The 20,187-nt window shown below is 33.5% G+C and overlaps 1 protein-coding gene across 4 annotated transcripts in view; it reads right to left on the bottom strand.

Moving 5' to 3' along the window:
• Nucleotides 1-20,187, bottom strand: part of Etv1 (ETS variant transcription factor 1) — a 90,175-nt gene that overhangs the window by 16,608 nt on the left and 53,380 nt on the right. For all 4 annotated transcript variants that reach the window (XM_046463590.2, XM_046463589.2, XM_046463588.2 and 1 more), the window contains 3 exons: nt 19,482-19,729; nt 2,850-2,918; nt 963-1,031 (listed from right to left, as the gene is read on the bottom strand). In XM_046463590.2, the coding sequence (XP_046319546.1) occupies nt 963-1,031; nt 2,850-2,918; nt 19,482-19,729 (386 nt within the window). The remainder of the gene's footprint in view (nt 1-962; nt 1,032-2,849; nt 2,919-19,481; nt 19,730-20,187) is intronic.

Raw genomic sequence — 20,187 nt, forward strand, 5'->3', positions numbered from 1 at the left:
AAAGAATGAATAGCAAAAGCTCGGGAACATAGACTTCAAGTAACTAATTAGAGATTGAAAAGCAATCTGAGCATGTACTTTGCTGTTTAAATAATGACAATTAAAAACTCTGAGAGCTCCCAAGTCATTATAGCCATGATCCCCAAAGTTTGTGCAATCAGCTAATCAGAGGGCCCCTGCTCGTTTCCTGTTTAACAATCAAAGCAGGAAATATGGAGACCACTCTGAAGAACCACTAAATGAATTAACTGTTCACTATTTACCCAAGCTTCCTCATAAATGCCTACTTTTGCCACCTTGTCAAGAAAAGAAGATTCTATCTAACTTGACACTTTCTTATAATATCTGAGACCTTTCCATTGCAGCAGTGAGTGATTTTTAAAAAGATGCTTTCCTAACTCCCTTTTAAGCAATTACAAAGCAATGCTACATTAGTAATGTGCATCTTCCTTGGAAAAAAAATGGGGAGGGGGAGCTAACAATCACTAACTAAATGGGCAGTTATGTTGTTTCTGTCTTCCATAATGCATCTTTTCATGAACAAAAAAAGAAAGGAGGGTTTGCATTAAGTTCTCAGTGCATCCACAGTAGCATGCTTTCTGCCTTGCTTTGTTAATTACAGGATCAGCTTTCAATAAATCTCAAATAACAAGCTAAATGTGCTCAGTAGGGCAATGGAAAGAACCTTCTTACTCTATACAAACTCGGCAAGCATGATGCTCGTTGGCTATATCTCCAAAAATGGACTCCCTCATAGAAAAAAGAAAAAAAATGGTTCTTAATGAGTAGAAGAAAGAGAGAATTTGTAGTAAGTTATGTTTAATTAGAATTGAGTACATGATAAATGAAGTGCATAGAAATCTTTAAGTAGTGATGTTAACTATTTTCAGAAGAGGGATGGGTGATCTCTTCAATCCCTCTCGCAAAAAAAATCAAAATTTGAAGCACAGTGAAAAACCTACCATCAAATTTCTCTGGCACAACACAGGTGTCATCATAAAACTGCCTGGGACCCTTTTCAAACATACACCCTGTGGGGGGAAATGGGAGACATTTATTCATGATACAAATTGAGCTGGTTAGCACTTTAAAATATAATCATTAGCACAAAAAATTGTGGTAGAAAATGATTCTATGACTTTTCGGCTCTGTGACCCTGGACAAATTTATTTAGATTCTTTGACTCAGATTCCACTCTATATAACGGAAATACAGTAATACCATCTATCTACCACCTTATAGAGTTGTTGTGAGGATTATATGATTTAAGGTATACAAGTTTAGAATGACGCCTAGCTCGTGGTCACTTGTAAGTTAATTGTCACCCAAATATTGGCAAACCTAGGATTTATAATGTATCAAGTCATTTTTAGTTTCCTTTAGTTTCCTTATTCAATAAGAAGAGAGTGAAATCAAAGTGAATTACTGGCATTTACTTTGCATTATTACTCTGTTGTTCTGGAACATATTTATTTCACAATCCTACTTTCTTGTGAACAAGTATCTAGGTAGGTAATCTCATCTTTAATAGCCAAGATAGTTGGGGGGACTTTCTTTCTTTCTTTCTTTCTTTTTTCTGTAACATAACTTAGTCTACAGAGAAATTGCAAAATAAATTCCAGCTTTCCATAATCATTTTTTCTCTTCCAAATATTCTTGACTGTGGTTCTTAATCCAACTGTTGTTGTCTTTAATTACCAGGAACAAATTTCAGCTGGGCATGGTGGTACATGGTGGCTCAGGCCTGTAATCCCAAAGACTGAGGAGACTGAGATAGGAGGATTGCAAGTTCCAGGCCAGTCTCGGCAATTTAGCAAGATCCATGTCTCAAGATTAAAAGTAAAAAGAACTAGGTGATGCAGCTCTGTAATAAAGTGTCCCTGGGTTCAATCCCAGTACACACATACACACACAAATAAATAAATAAATAAATAAATAAATAAATAAATAAATAAATAAATAAAAATTTGAAAAGAAATTTCACATAGTTTATAGTTTTTTTTTTTTCTCAAGTATATTAATCTCTTTGGTTGTTACATACTAGTAATATCAGCAATGATAATGACATTGCATTTGTGCAAAACTGGGTCTCAAATATTTTGGATTCACCATTTTATTCTATCCTTTAAACCTCCATTAATATCATCCAAGTAAAATAACCAATAATAGATCTCATGTAAAAGGATGCATCTAGGTTTTACTGAAGAAACAGTGTTTAGGTCAAGAACTATTCACATATTTCCAGAAATCCTTTAGTGGGGATGATAGCCAGATGGAATCACTTTTATCTACTACTTTGCAGATGTCAAAGTCTGTTAGAGCAAAACTTTCCCACCGTGGTTACCACAAAATACAGCTGCAATAAAAACTCCTCTAGGCCTCTTATGTGAAATCCCATTCTTAACAATTACTTGTCTAACTATGTAAAATCCAGGATTGTTAAAACTACATGTTTTATCAAGAAACAGACCCGTGACTTAAGTCTGTAAATGCAAACCTGAATATTACTCAAAGATCATTTCAGTAGACTGCAAGTGCAGTAAGGTGAGCTGATCTATAAAGCAGAAGTTCTAACTCAAAAGAATGTGGTTGTTGCAAAAAATGAACACAGAAATGCACTTTTCAGCTGTTTCTATGTACATGACTCACGTTAACAACCAAACACAAGGTATCATGACCTGAAAAATCTTCCTTTTACTTTAAAAATATAAAGTTTTAAAATAATGGTTTAGGGAGCATGAACGAGTTTTCTATAAGCATATCAATGGTTCATTAAATGATCCCATATTTGGAATGTCCAATTATTTTTAACAATATTAACACAGAATTTCAAGTATGTAAGGACTTACCTTCTGTTCTGCTGGGATGAGCCAGGAAGCCTTCTTGCCTCATGTAAATGGAGTGGCAGCTAGGCACTTCTGAAAGAGGAAGCAGCATTGGTCAAAGTTGGGTGTGAAGCTGAAAGGACACTGCTGTCAGTGGACAGGGTGCAGACAAAGAGAAAGTTACAGAAACTGGCACAAGTCCCCATGAGAAGAACCTGTCAACCCGTGGTCAACATTTCCAGTGGGGCCCACAAACAAAATGGAAGAATGAGTATATCATGGTGAACACTGATTCTCTGGAACAGGCTCATAAATTTGAAGTTTACCAAAATCAACCTTGATCAAGTTCAGTTTTAACAGCATCTCCAAATGAAGGTAATAATGTTCTTCAAATAGTATCCTGAGTTATGTTTTGGGGATACTTATATAATAAATTTATGTATCTCCTGGCTGCCTATATGCAAAGCAGAAATCAACAAATGGTTTGCCCATAGTTTATTTCATGAACACAAGGTTGAAATAAGTATGATAAAATAAAACAGTTAAATTTCTTAAAACTTTTAAGGTGATTGCTATTGCTATTGACTGGCTTTTTCATCTTAAGAATATAGGTCAAACTAAAAGCCACTAAGAATCTAAAAACAGAAATAGAGCAACTTCATAGCAAATACGTATTATCCTAAGTGTGAAGCTTTGCCTACATGACTATGGCATTTAATTCCTGAGAAAATAAACTTGAATAATGGGTACACCTGGGTCATAATGATGGCTCCAAATTTAAATTGTCTAATAGTTTAGAAATGGGAGAAAGGAAATAAGTATACATTAGAGACAATGGATTAAAATTCAAGTCATTCTCTTACTATTAATTAAGCTGCATAAATTTTTACAAACCATTTTGTGTCTATGTTTCCTTCCTTCCTTCCTTTTTTCTTCCTTCCCTCCCTCCTTCCTCCGTCTTCCCTCCCTCTTACAAGGGATAGAACCCAGGGGTGCTTAACTGCTGAGTCACATAGCCAGCCCATTTTCTATTTTATTTAGAGACAGGGTTTCTCTCAGTTGCTGAGGCTGGCTTTGAACTCATGATTCTCCTGCCTCAGCCTCCTGAGCTTCTGGGATTACAGGTGTGTACCACTGTGACTAGTTTGTGTCTATATTTCTATAAAGCAAAGAGTTGGGTCTGGTGATTCCTGAAATCAATTACAGCTTCCCCCAAGTTCCTTGATTCTGAATATAGATGTTCACTCACATAAAGAGAGGTAGATCAATGGTGAAGCAGTGAACCTCAGGACCTTCCACTTTTGTAAGAGTCCCTTTTGAGGTCCTGTACTTCATTTTGGATTTGCCATTTTACTTTCTTCTTCTTAAAGAGGAATTCACCAAATTTTCACGTTTTAGTTCCAACAAACCTATGCCCAACCCAGTGTATAGCAACTACAAGTTCTGCAGGAAAGTATAAACATGTGTTCAGATAATTTCTATCTTCTGTATGTCTGTATGCATTACTAAAGTTTTCTTAACAACATGTACAAAAATAAGCTTAAAAATGCATATAAAAATGCACTACTTGACACAAAAAGTCTTCTTTGCCATCACTTGTGATAAATAGATGACCCCTGAAAAAGTAATGATAAACATTTAAAGGAATTGGAACCCAAAGGCCCTTATCTCTTCATAACCATCCAGCTATACACCAAGTTGGTTACAATAGATAGCACTATTTTCTGACCCCAGGGGGATCTGGAATGTTCCATTTTTTAAATTCGACATATTTAAAAAACTTTGTCTACTGATGGATGATGAGGGGGGTGTCTACTGATGAATGTCAACCACAATGAGGGATTTTGCTCATGGAAAAAAATTTTATCTAACATGGTTTAAATAAAAAACATCATAATGGCAATCCATAATACTAACAACATTTAAATGTATGAAGGAATTAATATCTTTCAAGTTGAAAATACTATAAAATTCATTATCAAATATTTCATTATAATATGCTTTCTTTTTATAAAGTGTTATAGAGCATATAATTCTCACTCTACACAAGGCAGAGTTAACCCTGTGTCCAGATATCAGCATGTATAACAGGGTAGTAATATAGTTGATCTTTTGTGTTGCTAAATAGTGGAGCAATCCATTTTATCCCAACTTTTTAAAAACAATGACACTTCAAATTAATTTTTCTTGTTATTCTGATTTATTACCAGGCATAAGGTCGCTGGCAGCAGCTGGGCTGGAAGGGACAGTGTTAATGACAGCCATCAGCTCCACAGCTGCTCCGAGGCAAGCATTTTGTTGTACCAATGTTGACACCCTGCCACAAAATACTTTTACTGACTGCTGCACACCTGGAACACGGCTGTAAAAACAGCTGGTTGACTCTGGAGGTGGCTAGAGGAAAATACATAGGCTAAATTCTATTACAGTAAGTGTGACTAAATACAGTCTTGAGTTCCCACAGGGGGAGAAAAGAAGGAAGAGAGAAAATGCAACATTATTGAGAAATCTGCTATTCAAAGCTGACACACACCTTATAAAAGTGTTCTAATATAATACAAACTAACATAATCCTGGGAAAGGATTATGACATCAAAGATAAGATGCTGAATTTCACTGTAACACTCATGTATCTGTTGAATTAGCTGATTTGTTCTCCACTGTATTTACTCTGTAAGAGTCTTCAAAAATTCTAACAATTCATCTATGATATTGAAAATATACTCATTTAAATTCATAATAAACTGATAATCATATAACAAGGCTCAAGCCAATATAATTATATTTCCAAAGGCCTATTTTATGATCTAAATTCTAAAAAAAAAAAAAAAAAAAGCAATGAATAAGAATTTAGGAAATACATGTATGAGAATATAATTGTGTTTTTACCAATTCCTCCTACTGGCTATTACACCCTAGGGTAAATGAAATTAACATCTAGCTCTTAAAATTGAGACACTTGGCTAGCGTTGTTTAAATCCAGTCTATCCTTAAATCGGTATCCTTTTTATGGTCCAGAGAAGCCTGAAAAAATATGGCTAAGAGGCTTATTCCCATAAAGTAACTAAAGTCAGGTTATCCTAAAGTGATATCAGTTAATTTATGACTATCAGAGTGGGTCAGACTCTAATCAAATTGTAGAAACATTTCCAAAGTGATTATTCAATCAAATGACTAACATGGTTAATTAGGAGCCATAAACATTGCTCTGAAGTTCATCAAAGTAATGACTTGCCCAGAAAAATTACTGCTAATTAAATTGCCTGCTGCTTTCATTTCTACCTTATCTAATAAAAAATCCAACTGACGAAGTTTGGCATTATATTTTAACTTTTGCTAAATGCTCAACTAAGATCCAAACTAGCTAAGCGGCCACTTCAACGGCAAACGTTTTGTGGTAGGGAATGGAGGCACTGCATATATATTCACTTCTGTTTTTTCATGAAATAAAACTTGAAAAATTTAACAATAATAATAATAAGCTGTGGTTTAACCTATATAAAATGTTAAGATGACAGCATATTTGCACTGTCCTATTGTGCATTCTTGGATTTTTTTTTTTTTTTTTTTTTTTTTGGTACTGGGGTCAAATCCATGGATGCTTAACACTGAGCTACGTTCACAGAGCTTTTTTGTATTTTGTTTGGAAATAGGGTCTCGCTAAGTTGTTTAGGGCCTCCTAAATTGCTGAGGCTATCTTTTAAACTCACAATCCTCCTGCCTCAGCCTCCCAAACTGCTGGGATTACAGAGGTATGCTACCATGCTTAGCTCTCTGGATTATAATTTTAAGATCACTAGTATAGCACAGTGATTCCAAATAAGCACTTTGTCATCTAACACATATGATTCTGAATCTCGTATCTGACATTTCAGGGCAGTATATGGCATTTTGTTAGTTATTTGACATCATCAACTCACAATCTCCTCAACTGTAAAATGAGAATACTAATATTGATATTAGTTTTTTGAAAGACCCCCGAGGGGTAAATCAGGTACAACACTTCCCACAGTATCTGCACACAGTAGGAATTTGACACATGGAACTTATTATTAACAACAGAACCTGTTTTAAGTGATCCTCACAAGTAGCCACACAGAATAAAGAATAGCACTTAAAACTAAGAATAATTTTACATCCAAATAATTTTGTATCTAAGTTTTTATCCAAATTTGATGTGCAAATATATATATTTATATATTTGTCTTCACAGTATTTGAACCCAGGGATGCTCTACCACTGAACATCCCCAGCCTTTTCTACTGTCTATTTTGAACAGGTTCTCACTAAGTTGCATGGTTTGGCCTCAAACTTGTGATCTTCCAGCCTCAGCCTCTCAGTTAGCGGGATTTCATGCATGCAGCACCACATCTGACTGAATATTGTTCTTAAATCATATAAGATGCTTGATTTGTGTGTTTTTTTAAAGTTATTCCTAAATATTCTGTACAAATCTATCAATCTTTGACACTAAAATATGCTGATTTAGAATTCACAATAAATTTATGATTTATACAGTAAACCTCCAAATCTGCATTAGATTTTTTTAATATATATCTTTTAAATTTCTTTTAAATTTTAGTATATATCTTTTACATTTCTTTTTTACAATATTAGCCCTTAATGTTTGTTCTTAAATAATATTGGTTCAAAAAGTTTTACATTCTATTTATAAATTATGAAAAATAAATGTAATTCTTTTTAGTTAGTTAGAAACTGGTGGATCAAAGAGCTCTATAACATGACATTAGTACTGACCAAATCAGCTTGCAGAAATTAAACTGCCTACAATTTGTTACAGATGAGTTCATGGTGATGAAAGCTGATCTAATATGCTCCAAAAATTCAAAGCAGTGAAGCACTGCCTTCATTTTAATGTACTGGTTAATGTAGGTACAGTTTAAAAAGAATTAACATAAATGAACACTCCAAACTACCAGATTTGGTTAGACTTCACTTTCAGTAATATTATTAAAGTCATTTTTGTTCAAATTAAGACATGCAGGCAAGAACCTTAAAAAAAAAAAAAAAAAAAAAAGTTGCTTTCTCTGTCTCTTGACTTGCATTTTAAAGCTGTGCTGGGAAACATAATACCGATCTGGGAAGCCTTACCCAAGCTTTGACCACAACGTGCAGTTGTAAATTTGCACATGTAATACTGCTGGGCACTCCTCTGATTTGCATATTTGCTGCCCAGTTGTACAAAATGAAAATTCCCCTTCAGGGCATCGTTTGCCTAAAGTTTCTAAAAGCTACATCAGGACACAGCAGAAAGAAAAGATCTACACAGGTTACTGAAATCTCTTTGTTATCAAACAGGTGCAAAAATGGGATTATTTGTATCATAAACTCTGAACAGGGAAGAAAAAAAAAAGAAAACAACTACCTTTCATGTGATGCTTCTCATTAAATTCCTGTAGCAATAATCTGTGTATAACTTAAGATTTTAAATTTCCTAAAGTAAATGAGAAATCCCAGAAAATAGAAGTTCAACGTTGTATTTTACTGTGGTTTTGCTTTTGTGTAAGTGTACACTGCAAAGATAGATTGATTATACACTCGACTGACTCCTTGTAGAGTTATGTGACAAAATCCAGTCCACAAAAACTGGTTCACTGCATATTGATGTTGGAAGACAATTTGACACATTAAATATCAAGAACCAAAATGTGTTATGTAAAACATACCTTTGAAATTGTCATGTACTTGATTTTAAAAAGTGTGTTTACAGGTTTGTGTGTGTTCTATACATACCTAGACGAGTCAACAAGCTTTGTTTTTTATTGTTCAACAAACTGCCAAAAATATATCTATTATCTCAAGAAACATTAATTAAAAAATAACTAATGACACTAATCTCACTCAACAAATGTGAATATTATGACATTATCTTATCAATATTTTCTCTCTTCAACTTTGTACATACTGTTTGTTATTTTCCTCTCATTTCCTGGTACTCTCACAGATCACATATAAAACCTTAAAGTTTTCTGCATAAGTAATACCAGGCTTATGAAGATATGATAAAAACGCAAATGCAGAAACATCCTCACTACAAGTTTCTTCTGCTTTCACATGTGCCAATTTAGATTTGGTATAATCAATCAAGAAAGCTCTTATTTTATAATGTTTCCGAAAAGGGATGCTAATGGCAAAGAATTTTTTATATCCATTCTGTATTTTATACCACTCTGTTGTAGAACAAACTTAAAAGTAATTAACTTCAAAATAAGTTCAGCCCAAACATTCAGGTTTTCTGAGACCTATTTGTGACCAGTCACAAAACTCTGTGAACAAAATATCTCCATCTTGAAGAAGGCAGGGGAGATAGACATGATTTTAAGAAGGGAGTGATGAATTTGGTATTACCTCACTCAAACTTAGATGAGATCTTTCTCTTTAGGGTTTTCAGTGAACTGTGAATACAGAAAATATAAAATCTGCAGAGCTATTTCTCCACCACAGCCTAGGTGCATTAAATCTATTCCTAATAGACTTTGAAGGCAGAGAACAATGTTAGACTTTACTTGCCCATGATAGTGTTTGTAAAATGAAGGAAGGAGAAGTACATAATGTAGCTAAACAAATTCAGATGTTTTTGAAACATAAAGGCTGAATAGCATCAAATAACAGTATAGAATTGTACCTATGAAATCACAAATTTCCCATACAAATAAGGAGCAGATACAAACAGGATTGATTTATCTGGTTTACTAGGCTCAGAAATGTACAGGTTTTACAAGCCTGTGATGGTTTGAATAAGATGGAGTTTAAAATGACATTGAAGTGATAGGAAACACAAGTATATTTTGACTTGGTAATTATTAGGTCTTACCATACTCTGACAATTAACAGAAGCTTAAAAGAAAACATAAGGGAGGATGCCATTTGTGGTCACAATGGATCACAAAAAAATTATGAAGTCATGGAGGATTTAATTCGAGTTTCAGTCCCCAGTTGTCACCTGTTAGAATCCACACAATTAGCAACAAACACATCATGGTAAGCTTTGTCCTCTGGGTTTCATTTCTCCTTGAATCCCTACAACATCCAGATAATTTATTCTGTTTGCTTTGAACATGAATACAACCAGTAAGTTCAGGACAGCTGTTTTCCTGTCAGAAACAGTAGAACAGAACAGTTTCTATCTGAACTTACACTACATGAGTGCTTCTGCATAAGAAAATCTTTCTTGCTTTGTTTTATCCTCTAGACATGAAAGTGCATTTTTAATTATTAGAAATAATAATAGAGAGGGCTGGAGTTGTGGCTCACTTGTAGAGCACTTGCCCAGCACTGGGTTCAATCTTCAGCACCACATAAAAATAAGTAAAATAAAGGTATTGTATTTATCTACAACTAAAAAAAAATTAAAGCAAAAAAGAAATAATAATGGCATCTTATTAAAGGGCCATTACTTTTCAAAAAATCCTTAGAAGTCAAGATAAATTCATGCCAAAAAAATTTCTTTGTTGTTTCCTGAACCCCTAATATGTGCCAGACACTTTACAAACATAACCACATTTAAGCCTATGAAAACACTAAGAGATGTGAATTATTAACCCCTTTTTATAAATAAGGAAATTGAGGACATGCTCCATATGACACAAATAGTAAATAGATGTCAAGCTCAGGATTTAGTACATTTTCAGTGTCATACAAAGTGGGTGGTTTTACTTTTCAATGCAAAGAATAAATAAAAAACAGATCACACAGATGAAGCAATAACTGTAGAGAGCAGTACGTTAAACAGAAAGGTCACCAGAAAGAAGAGTTCAAAAATACTTCCCTAAGTCACAGAGAAGAATTAAATAAATCACAATGAAACATGCTTGCCATTCTTTCAATTTTGTTTTGCTTTATGATTCTTTTCATGTTGCTCTTTGAATTACCCACCCTTGTAAAAATTTCCAGAATGCATTAGAAATAATTAAATGGGAAGTTCATATATACCACATGCATACATGTACAGACAGAAAACAATAAGCATCTATTGAACCTGAGAAAGAGTCCTTAAAAATTATTTCAAGTTATTCAAATCCTAGATGGAAACATCTTGTGAAATAAAATAACTCCCTCATCCTATTACCTACGAAATAGTTAACTCACTTAAGTATTGAAGCATAAAACATTTCATAACAATATTCTAAACCTAAAAACACATCAAAAAATATGATATGTGTTTTTTTTAAATTGCATTTTCTTCCCTTTTTTGTTCACATTCATGAAACCCACATAAATAGAAATATCCAAGCATGCATCCTTAAACTGTCTCATTTAATTTCAAACCTCACTCCTGCTTATAAAAACTGTTGTGTGCTCATTTCACCCACTGGCAGTAAGCAATTCTAGGCCTAAGTGTCCTGGTTGTTTTGTTTAAAAAGAAACTATAAATTACGAGCTATAAAAGTATACTCCACCCCCTTCTAATTCCCTTTTTCCAAGCTAGTACAACTAACAAGTAGATTATCCTTCCCTTCCCCCTTTCCTGCCTGAAAAATTCAAGTTAGACAAACAGAGTGGGACTGAAATGACATATTTGAATGGAATTCAGACCCACCAGTTCCTGTTTATGTTTCTGATTTAAGAATGTTGTCTTCTCATTCACTATACATTAGGAATGGCAAGGCCATAATGGTATCAGGTTACAAGCAAGCAAGACCAATGGGCATTAATCTTCACTCCCAGTCAACTAGCAAAAGCAGCAGCTGATGGAACACTACACCCTCGGCTCTGTATAAATGGACATTCCAGGGAGTGAGACTGTGTGTGTGCACGCCTGCGTGTGTGCATGTGTGTGTTTCCTTTCAGTCTCCATTTTATGAATGAAACTCCAGGCTCTATAGAGTCCATTCATGTAGGAGGAATGCTTACAGGGCTCTGCCCCTAGGGATCAATCAGTCATGGGTAAAACTGATATGATTGGTTTAAGACAGCCTACAGCCTTCCATTACTGACTTAAAATGCAGTCCCTGTCCATTTGACCTGTGTTAATGCATAAAGAGTAAATCCAGATCGTACTCTCAATTCTCAAATCAAATCACTAGCCAATGCCACTTACTGTAACTGTAGATTTAGAGCATATTTAAGCATTTCTTAGAAAAACTGATATAGTAGACTGGAGTACTGGTTTGGGAGATTTGCAATTTTAACTCAGAAACAAACAAACAAACAAAAAACTCCTATGAATAAGACATGCCAAGCAATAAAAAGCAAAGTCAAATCCGGGGGCCAACCCATGACCTCTTTTATAATAACAAAATTAATTAGAAAGACAGAAAGATTCACTGTCACTTTTCACAATTGAAGCACCTAAAAATATCAGAGATTAAGTGATCTACTAGTCCACAAATCACTGGCTGAGTAAAAGAAAATTATCTTTGGATGTTGGAAAAACAGATAGGATGTCAACATTTTCTAAAGGATCAATAGCTCATTCTTTAAAATTCCCACTTGAATTTCTCTAAGCAATAGTTTCAGAGTTAGGAGGTAAAAAAATAAGCTGGTGTGTTTCAGGAGAAAACGTAGCCTTAAGCAAATGATGCTTTGTAATGGAATTAGGCCAAGGCTCAGCCTTTGGGAGTGTTACATACCAGGTACAAAAAGCCAAAGTTCATGGAACCATAACCATCACTGTACTGGAAATTACTAAAGATGTTAATGCTTGAAAATAAAGTTTTTAGGGAGTAAAATAAGTTACAAATGAGCAATTATGGGAATGATTTATGAAAAGTCAGTCTTAGACTGAACAGTGTTAATTAAATATATAATGGCTTTTATCAGCCATCTTTAAGTTGGGATTTAACTCTGGAGTAAAGAAAACATTTCCATCTTCTAGTGACCTGAAGTCACATGGGAAAACAGTTGCAGTCCACAGTGCCTCTGTGAATCCCTCAACAAATGATCAAGGAAGTTTTACTATGCTCATAGAAGCAAAAAAGAGAAACAAGGAAGTGTCCCCCTCATTTGTTTTAAGCCCATAAAGATTTATCTAATATGATATTATGAAAATTTAATATTTTACTCTGAATTTATAACATTTGTCAAGTAAAACAATAAAGTTATGGTCATATCTCAGAGCTCAAATTGAAATACCTGATACAAGAATGTGAAAAGAGAGTTTATAACCTACCTCAAAGAACAAAACAGAACAAACAACTACTGAAGAGTGAACATTAACTAAATTAGTAATTACTAATTAACAGATTTTCCTCAAGGCTTTAAGAACTATTCAGTATTCCTTTAGGAATTACTTTTTAAGATGGTTCAAAGATATGTAAATAAAAATGACAGCATGAATCTGAATATTTGCAAATGTAATATTGCATATTTTAAAACACTTTAATATGCTGTATAAGCTCCATTATTCAATATGTTTAAAATTGGATGACCATTAATACATGGACAATCTTGTAATTATTAGGGGCTGGATGTAATATCCATAATAGATTGGTTGGAGCAGTGGGAGCAGTGTTTATGCTAAAGCATAGATAGTCCCCAACATATGATGGTTCAACTTTATAATTTCAATCATTTCTATTAGAGAAATGTGGTATGATACTCTCTCAAGATGCTAGGCAATGGCATCAAGCCACAGCTACCAATCAGCCACACAATCACAAGGGTAAATAGCCTATACTCTAGAGTGTACCATTGTTCAGCTATGTTGCATTAGTGACTTACAACGCATTATGGACTTAAAATATTTTCAACTTATGTTGAGTTTAGCAGGATGCAACCCATCATAAGTCAAGGAGCAATATTTGGAGTAGTTTGAGGTGTTAAGAGTTCTAGATACTGTGTTTTTTTATAATTTTAGGCCTTCCCTTTTACCTATAAGAACAAGGCAGTTCTTGTGATAGATTTGTCTTTGCACAAAAGAGAAGATAAACATTGGAAAGAACCCGGGACTTTCCCATCCCTCTTAGGGAATATGAGCAGAAAATACTGTCCCACTTCCTTCCCCACTTTATCTAAAAAGAATGCAACCATGATTTGGTTTTAAAAATCACTAAAATAGGAAAAAATAATTTCTTCAATATGAAATCACTGGATTGTAAGTCATATGTGAATGTTCAAGAAGGGGAAATTATGGATGATAGGCCTTCCATTTTGGAAATAATAAAGATTGCTAGTTTATGATGCCTGGGACGTTCAGGAGAAATATCTGTTATCTTTACTTCCTACATCCTGTGTCCCATCTAACTTTACTTGCATTTTTTAAAACAACTTCTTTTATAATCACTGCATTCTGTGTGTTTCTGGGACAATATTTTAGGCTGTTTATATGTGTCCCAATTGTTCGGAAAGGATGTAAGTAAATTTAGTAGCAAATATGTAGAGAGTCAATTTCCCTAGAATATTTATTCTGTTTATAAATAATAAGAAATTGTTTTTTAAATGTAACAGTTATTTCTGAGCTATTGCTACCCTATTAGAGTAACAAATGCAACAGTAACAATTTAAAGATAAAGCATACTGCGATTTTGAACTCTGAATTGTTATTTTTTAAAAAGTTTTTTGCAAGTTTAGTCAGTGGATTGAGGTTCTGGCAAATCATCTCCAAAGATATGAAGCACTATCTATTTATATTTGTATACAAATTCAGAAAATGAGCACATTATTCCTCCTGTTAAGGATTTCATCTTATAACTCTAACTGCATGACCATATTATAAACTCTGTAAGGGGAAGCCCAAGCAGTGTTTACTAGAGGCATCGTTAAGAATGACTTCACTATTTCCTCTACTATTTGATTAGGATGAGTATCCACCAACACAGCAAAACAGAATAACATTTACAATATAAAAATCTTCCTCTTTTGCCATTTCAGAAATCCAGGAGCATTTAAATCTCTTCATTAAAGTGCCAGCTCAAGCCCCTGGGAACACCAGATATATCTGTCAGTTCTGACAGATGAAAGTTATACTTATTCCAGTTTTAACATATTTAACATGGGGTTAATTTTTTTAGGACTTATTTCTCTTTAGTATTTATATCATCCTTTCTCTGCCTACACATAATTTTTCTACAAGCTTAGAAGAGATAATATTTTTTTAAATTTAAAAGTTTTTCTGCTGGCCTTTGTTAAAGTCCTAAAGTGATCAAGATGTCTCTGGGATACTTGCTGAATAATGGATGGAGCTAAAATGAAGAATGAAAAAGGCACACACTGTTCTTCCCAAACAACTTTCCTTACATCTGTTTTAGATACTGGAGTATCTCATAAGCTTACTTGTCAAAAGTGGATCCAGCTGACAGCAGTTTGAAACCCACTGTTCTAATTAAATTGCAAGTCATCAAGCTATCAAGTATTTTAAGAAAGAAAGAGTCAGTTTCAGAAAGAAGACCCAGATAAACCAGTGTTCACACAAAGAATTACAGCTAGGTGGACCATTAATTTGTATCTTTTAAATAATTATTATTCACCCTTTTACAGAAGAATTTTTACAAAAGGCCACTTCTTTGACACTCTCGATTCTTAACAATGTTTGTGGTACATTTAAAAAATAAAAGTAGTAGGCATCTTAATCACTTATATAATTTGAGACTATGAATTTGCCTGCCTCGAAGCAGTAAATACTTAACAATAAGAGTAAAATTTGGGAACCATCTAATATGAAATATACTTCTTCCCAAAGTGGAAAAGGCATCATCGCTTTATGGTGTTAAAGCAGGTGTCTTTATTTGTGGATCATGTAGAGAGCCTTTAAGAATTAAAAAAAAAAAAAAAGTCCAGATTGAGATAAATGATCAATAATGTATGTAACAAACTAAAATATTCCCCTTATTTTGAAAAACTACATAGAAAGAGAAACCATGAATTGTGCACTAAACTAAGAATCAGAAATTTTTTTTCATGGATTTGGGCCACTTCAGGGTATATCTATATTACTGAATGTAAGTTACTTAACTTGAATGAGCCTCTGCAATTTTATCTGTAAAACCTGGGTGTGGAGAGGGAATATAAAGTAGGTTTTCTCCAAGAGTTTTAATGGATATAAAGTTATTTGTAATTCTAGCAAACATCTATTTGCATCAATTTTTCCAATTAAAACAGGTCGAACATTTGCCACCAGTAAGTGTTGTGCCTCCAATCAAAAGGCCTAATTCAGAGCAGCAGGAGTGACCCTATAAAAACAATTAAAAATGTAAAAACATTTTCTGCAGTAGATATGTAGGTTTGCCCCTGAAGTCTTCTATTTCTTCTTCTACATAAGCTTAACTTTCCCCATCTTCTTACTTCAGCAACTTTCCTCTTGCCCCTAAATTTCTTTTTTCACCCTCTTCGTTCCCAACTCTTTGATCACACTGTTCCCACCACCTCGCTGAAAAGAATCTTTTAAACTAATGGGAGCAATAGAATAGACTTCAAGGCCAAAATAACATATTAATATATTACCCCTCCAACCAACTCCTAGGTTAAGATTCTTAATATACCCCAAGTGTATATTATTAATATATACTAATTATAACTATATATTAATATATATGCTAATATATTATTAATATATATATACTAATGGTGGGATCACAAGCACTGTGGGCAGATGAACATGAACCCCACCAAGCATCATATTAATTTTCCTTTCTTCCTCTAAGGTGGTCCTGGACCCAGACTAATAGAAGAGTCATTTAGGTTTGCAACATATGAGTCTATATAATGCCATCTTTTCACTTATAAGAATAATATGATTAAAATTTGAATACTTCTTCAACTCTAAGTGAGATGATTTAAAACAGAAAAGTATAGAAGGCTTATTCTGTCTGAATAGGAGAGCAATGAAGAGGAAAGAACTTCGTAAATAATCAAAAGATACAAATCACCTGTCATCATCACCCAGTATTTCTGTATTGAGCCTTATTTTGCAACTCATGTGCCTTGCTTGTTTTTATTAACTCAAGAGCCTCATTTTATTAAATATTTTAAAAACATGACTTCTAATGGCTGTGTAATATTTCTTTTGTTGTAGCCTTAACTTATTTTACCATTCACCCACTCTATACTTGAAATATTTCACTCTCTTTTTGTCTGTCTCTCTCAAATATTCATCGAATATCCCTCGCTATTTCCAGCATAAATTCCTGAAAGTAAATTACCTGATCGAAGTATATGAACATTATATGCTAATATTTTCTTACAATCAAAATTTTATTTCATGTGCCAACAACTGCCTCAAACATTACCCTAAGCTATCAAAAAATTAAAGTAAATTAAATAATACATAATGCCAACCAATTAACACATACAACTTTAATATATTGTCATAAGTATTTAAAATATCTGCTTCATTGGGCACTCTGAGCCTGCAAAACCACATGGATATGAAAATGGGTGAATACCCAAGACATTACGAAATGAGACACGGTATATGGACTCTGCATAAACCACTCCAAATGAATCACTTGACACATGTAACTCTTTATGTGGTCACTTGACCATAGAGCAAAAAAATCAAATTAAAACAAAAAAGATCATGTTGCATTTGGAAAAGTCCAACAACAAACAAAAACCCTATGCACTGCTTTATGAAGCACTACTGAGCTAGAAGAGGGAAGGAAAGCAACATTAGTAGATACATTGTATAGGAAGTTTTAATACAATATCAAGATATTATTATGATCACACTGTACTAGCTCACCAAATTGGCTTCTCAAATATCTATTTTTTTTATCTCTTCTCTGTCTTCTGGTCCAAGTATTTTTCTCATGTCCTGAGGAAAAATGTCTACTCTAGTAACATAATATTTAGAATTTTTTATCTTAAATATTCAGTACTTGATGTTGCGTTCCTGTAATTATAATTATAACTAATAGACCTTCCATTTCCCATGTCATAATTAATGTCAGGCTTTATTAGAGCACAATTATGCCATCTTTACCCTTACAAGGCATCTTTTATTGTTACAACATTTATGGTATACTGAATTAGGCAATAAAGGATCCAAGAGGCCTTCTCAAAGGATAACCTTTGGATCATATATGCTGAGTTAACTGACTTAGAATATGTAAAATATTTCCTAATGTGCTGTGTGTTCAACACCAATAGCTAAAGAAAGCAAGCAGGTACTCAGGGATAAATATATTAGATTTCCTAAGTTATTCTATATGCTCTCAGCAAAGGTGAAAAAAACTAATGACAACAAGTTATCTAGTTCATACTTTTTGATTGCAATATATAAACAGAGGTATCAATTTCAGACAGCAATTTGGTGGTTAAAATATATATTGTGATACTGAAAGATTAAATTTTTCATAGACACTGGTGATACTGTTACAACATTTCTTTTAAATCATATCCAAAAATTCCATCTTTACCATTTAACCCTTCAAATAAAACAAAACTGAATTCTATTGGCAACATTGAAATTAGAATTCAAAGGTGGTAAATATAAATTTAAATATAGCTAAAAGGGGAGAAAATAGCATAACTTGATAGTTTCTCAATTTAAACAAGAAGTTTAAAAGTCTTTTGCAATATATATGAAACACTTAGAAGAATGCCCTATGGACCTTTAAAATGTGATGATGGGTTGTGCTTTTAAAGCTTATGAGTTACAGATTCTGTACTTCTGAAGGTCACACAGTGAAGTCCACGAGATAAGATGTATGGTCCACAAATAATGGAATTGACTATTTCAGTACCAGCTCTTTTATTTTTATTCTCATTAGAATCCTTAAATTTCTTTTTCATTTCATTTGTATCTCCTCAAAAATAGTGATAAATGCTCAATACTATGCAACATATAATTGTGTATGTAATATAAAAACAAGATGATATATAAGGAGAAAATCACAGAATCAAGAAAGGAGTTTCAACATTACTTTTTTGGTATTATACATATAAATATTTATAAAAATCATTTCTAGAACACACAAAAAACTTTTTAAATGCTATGATATACAAATTCTTTGGAATGATTATTTGGGCTAATTTATGTATTTTCCATGAAGAGTTTCTTGAAGTATTGATAAATGAAAAAAATACTGCAGCAAATTAAGAGATGAATTTAGTACTTTTTCTAAAGTCTCTAGATTGAATGTTAGCAAATTGATATTAACATTTGAAATAGATCTGAAGCCTTTCTAGTTTCAGAAAGACCCTCTCCTTCCTTGACAGACTACACTTTTTAGTACTTTCTAACTCACTAAGACAAAGCTAAACTCCATAAATGAAACATAAATCTGTGTTTTGCTATTCCTGTCCTAATCTCTAAGAATTCTTACTTATGGACCCTTGGAGTCTTCAACACCAATAAAATTTTAAGTTATAAACAATAAATGCCCAGTACAGAAGAGTATTGCTTTATGGGAACACTGTTTTTAAATAGCACTGTACCAACAAAATAGGAAAAAAATAGAATCAATAATAATTCAATGTTACTCTCTTGGGACTCAGAGTATGCATAATTTTATAAATCGCATTTTTCTTTGAACTGATTTAATTTCCAGACACTATTTTGACCATCTGCTCATGCCAAAATGGTTTGATAGTCCAACCCTTCACATGAAGAGGAAGTTTCGAATAAGGGATAAAACCAGAAAGAACCCATTTAAAAATGACCAGGAGCCATCCAGTTTGACAACAATACTAAACAAATCGACAAGGGAAGTAAAAAGATGATTTACGTGTAATTCCATCAAAGCACAGGCCTACCTGAATCATATGCAAAGTCTCTGGGTTCCTGTTTAATCATCAGAGGAGGGGGGAAGCTTTGGCTGGCGGCACCTCCAACCATGGTGTTATGTTCATATACTGGGTCATGGTACTCCTGCTTAAAGCCTTGTGGTGGGAAGGGGATGTTTGGCTCAGACATCTGGCGTTGGTACATAGGACGTCCTTCCCTTGGCATTGTCGGCAAAGGAGGAAAGGAATTACAGGGTTCAGAAAGCTGGCGGCGAAATCTGGGGAATGAAAGAGTATGTTTCAGATAAGGTGGTAATACCGAATATTCTTTAAAATACCCGTAGAATTTTTATCTGCTTAGTGAATGAACATATTACCTACTAACTGAAGTGTAAACATTTAATGCACACTAGATTTCTCTTCCTATGACTTCTAATTATACAATGACTTGTTTTCACCTTCTAATTTATCCCTTATAGCATGGTTTTGGTATATTTTCAATTTAAAGGTGTATTTTGAGTACAGAAGAGAACAGTGAACTATTTTGAGTAAATCTGGATACTAACTGCTAAAATGCCCAATATTAAGTCAATTGGATCATTTACATACCTTCCACAGGAAAAGGTTTTCACATATCTATCTATCTATCTATGTGTATGTGTATATATATATATATATATATATATATATATATATATATATGAAAAAGCATGAAAAACAGAGTCTTTCTCAGACT

The sequence above is a fragment of the Marmota monax genome, unplaced genomic scaffold (assembly GCF_021218885.2).
Source record: "Marmota monax isolate L192 unplaced genomic scaffold, Marmota_monax_Labrador192_F-V1.1 WCK01_AAM20220418_F8-fsc00057, whole genome shotgun sequence".
Classification (NCBI taxonomy): domain Eukaryota; kingdom Metazoa; phylum Chordata; class Mammalia; order Rodentia; family Sciuridae; genus Marmota; species Marmota monax.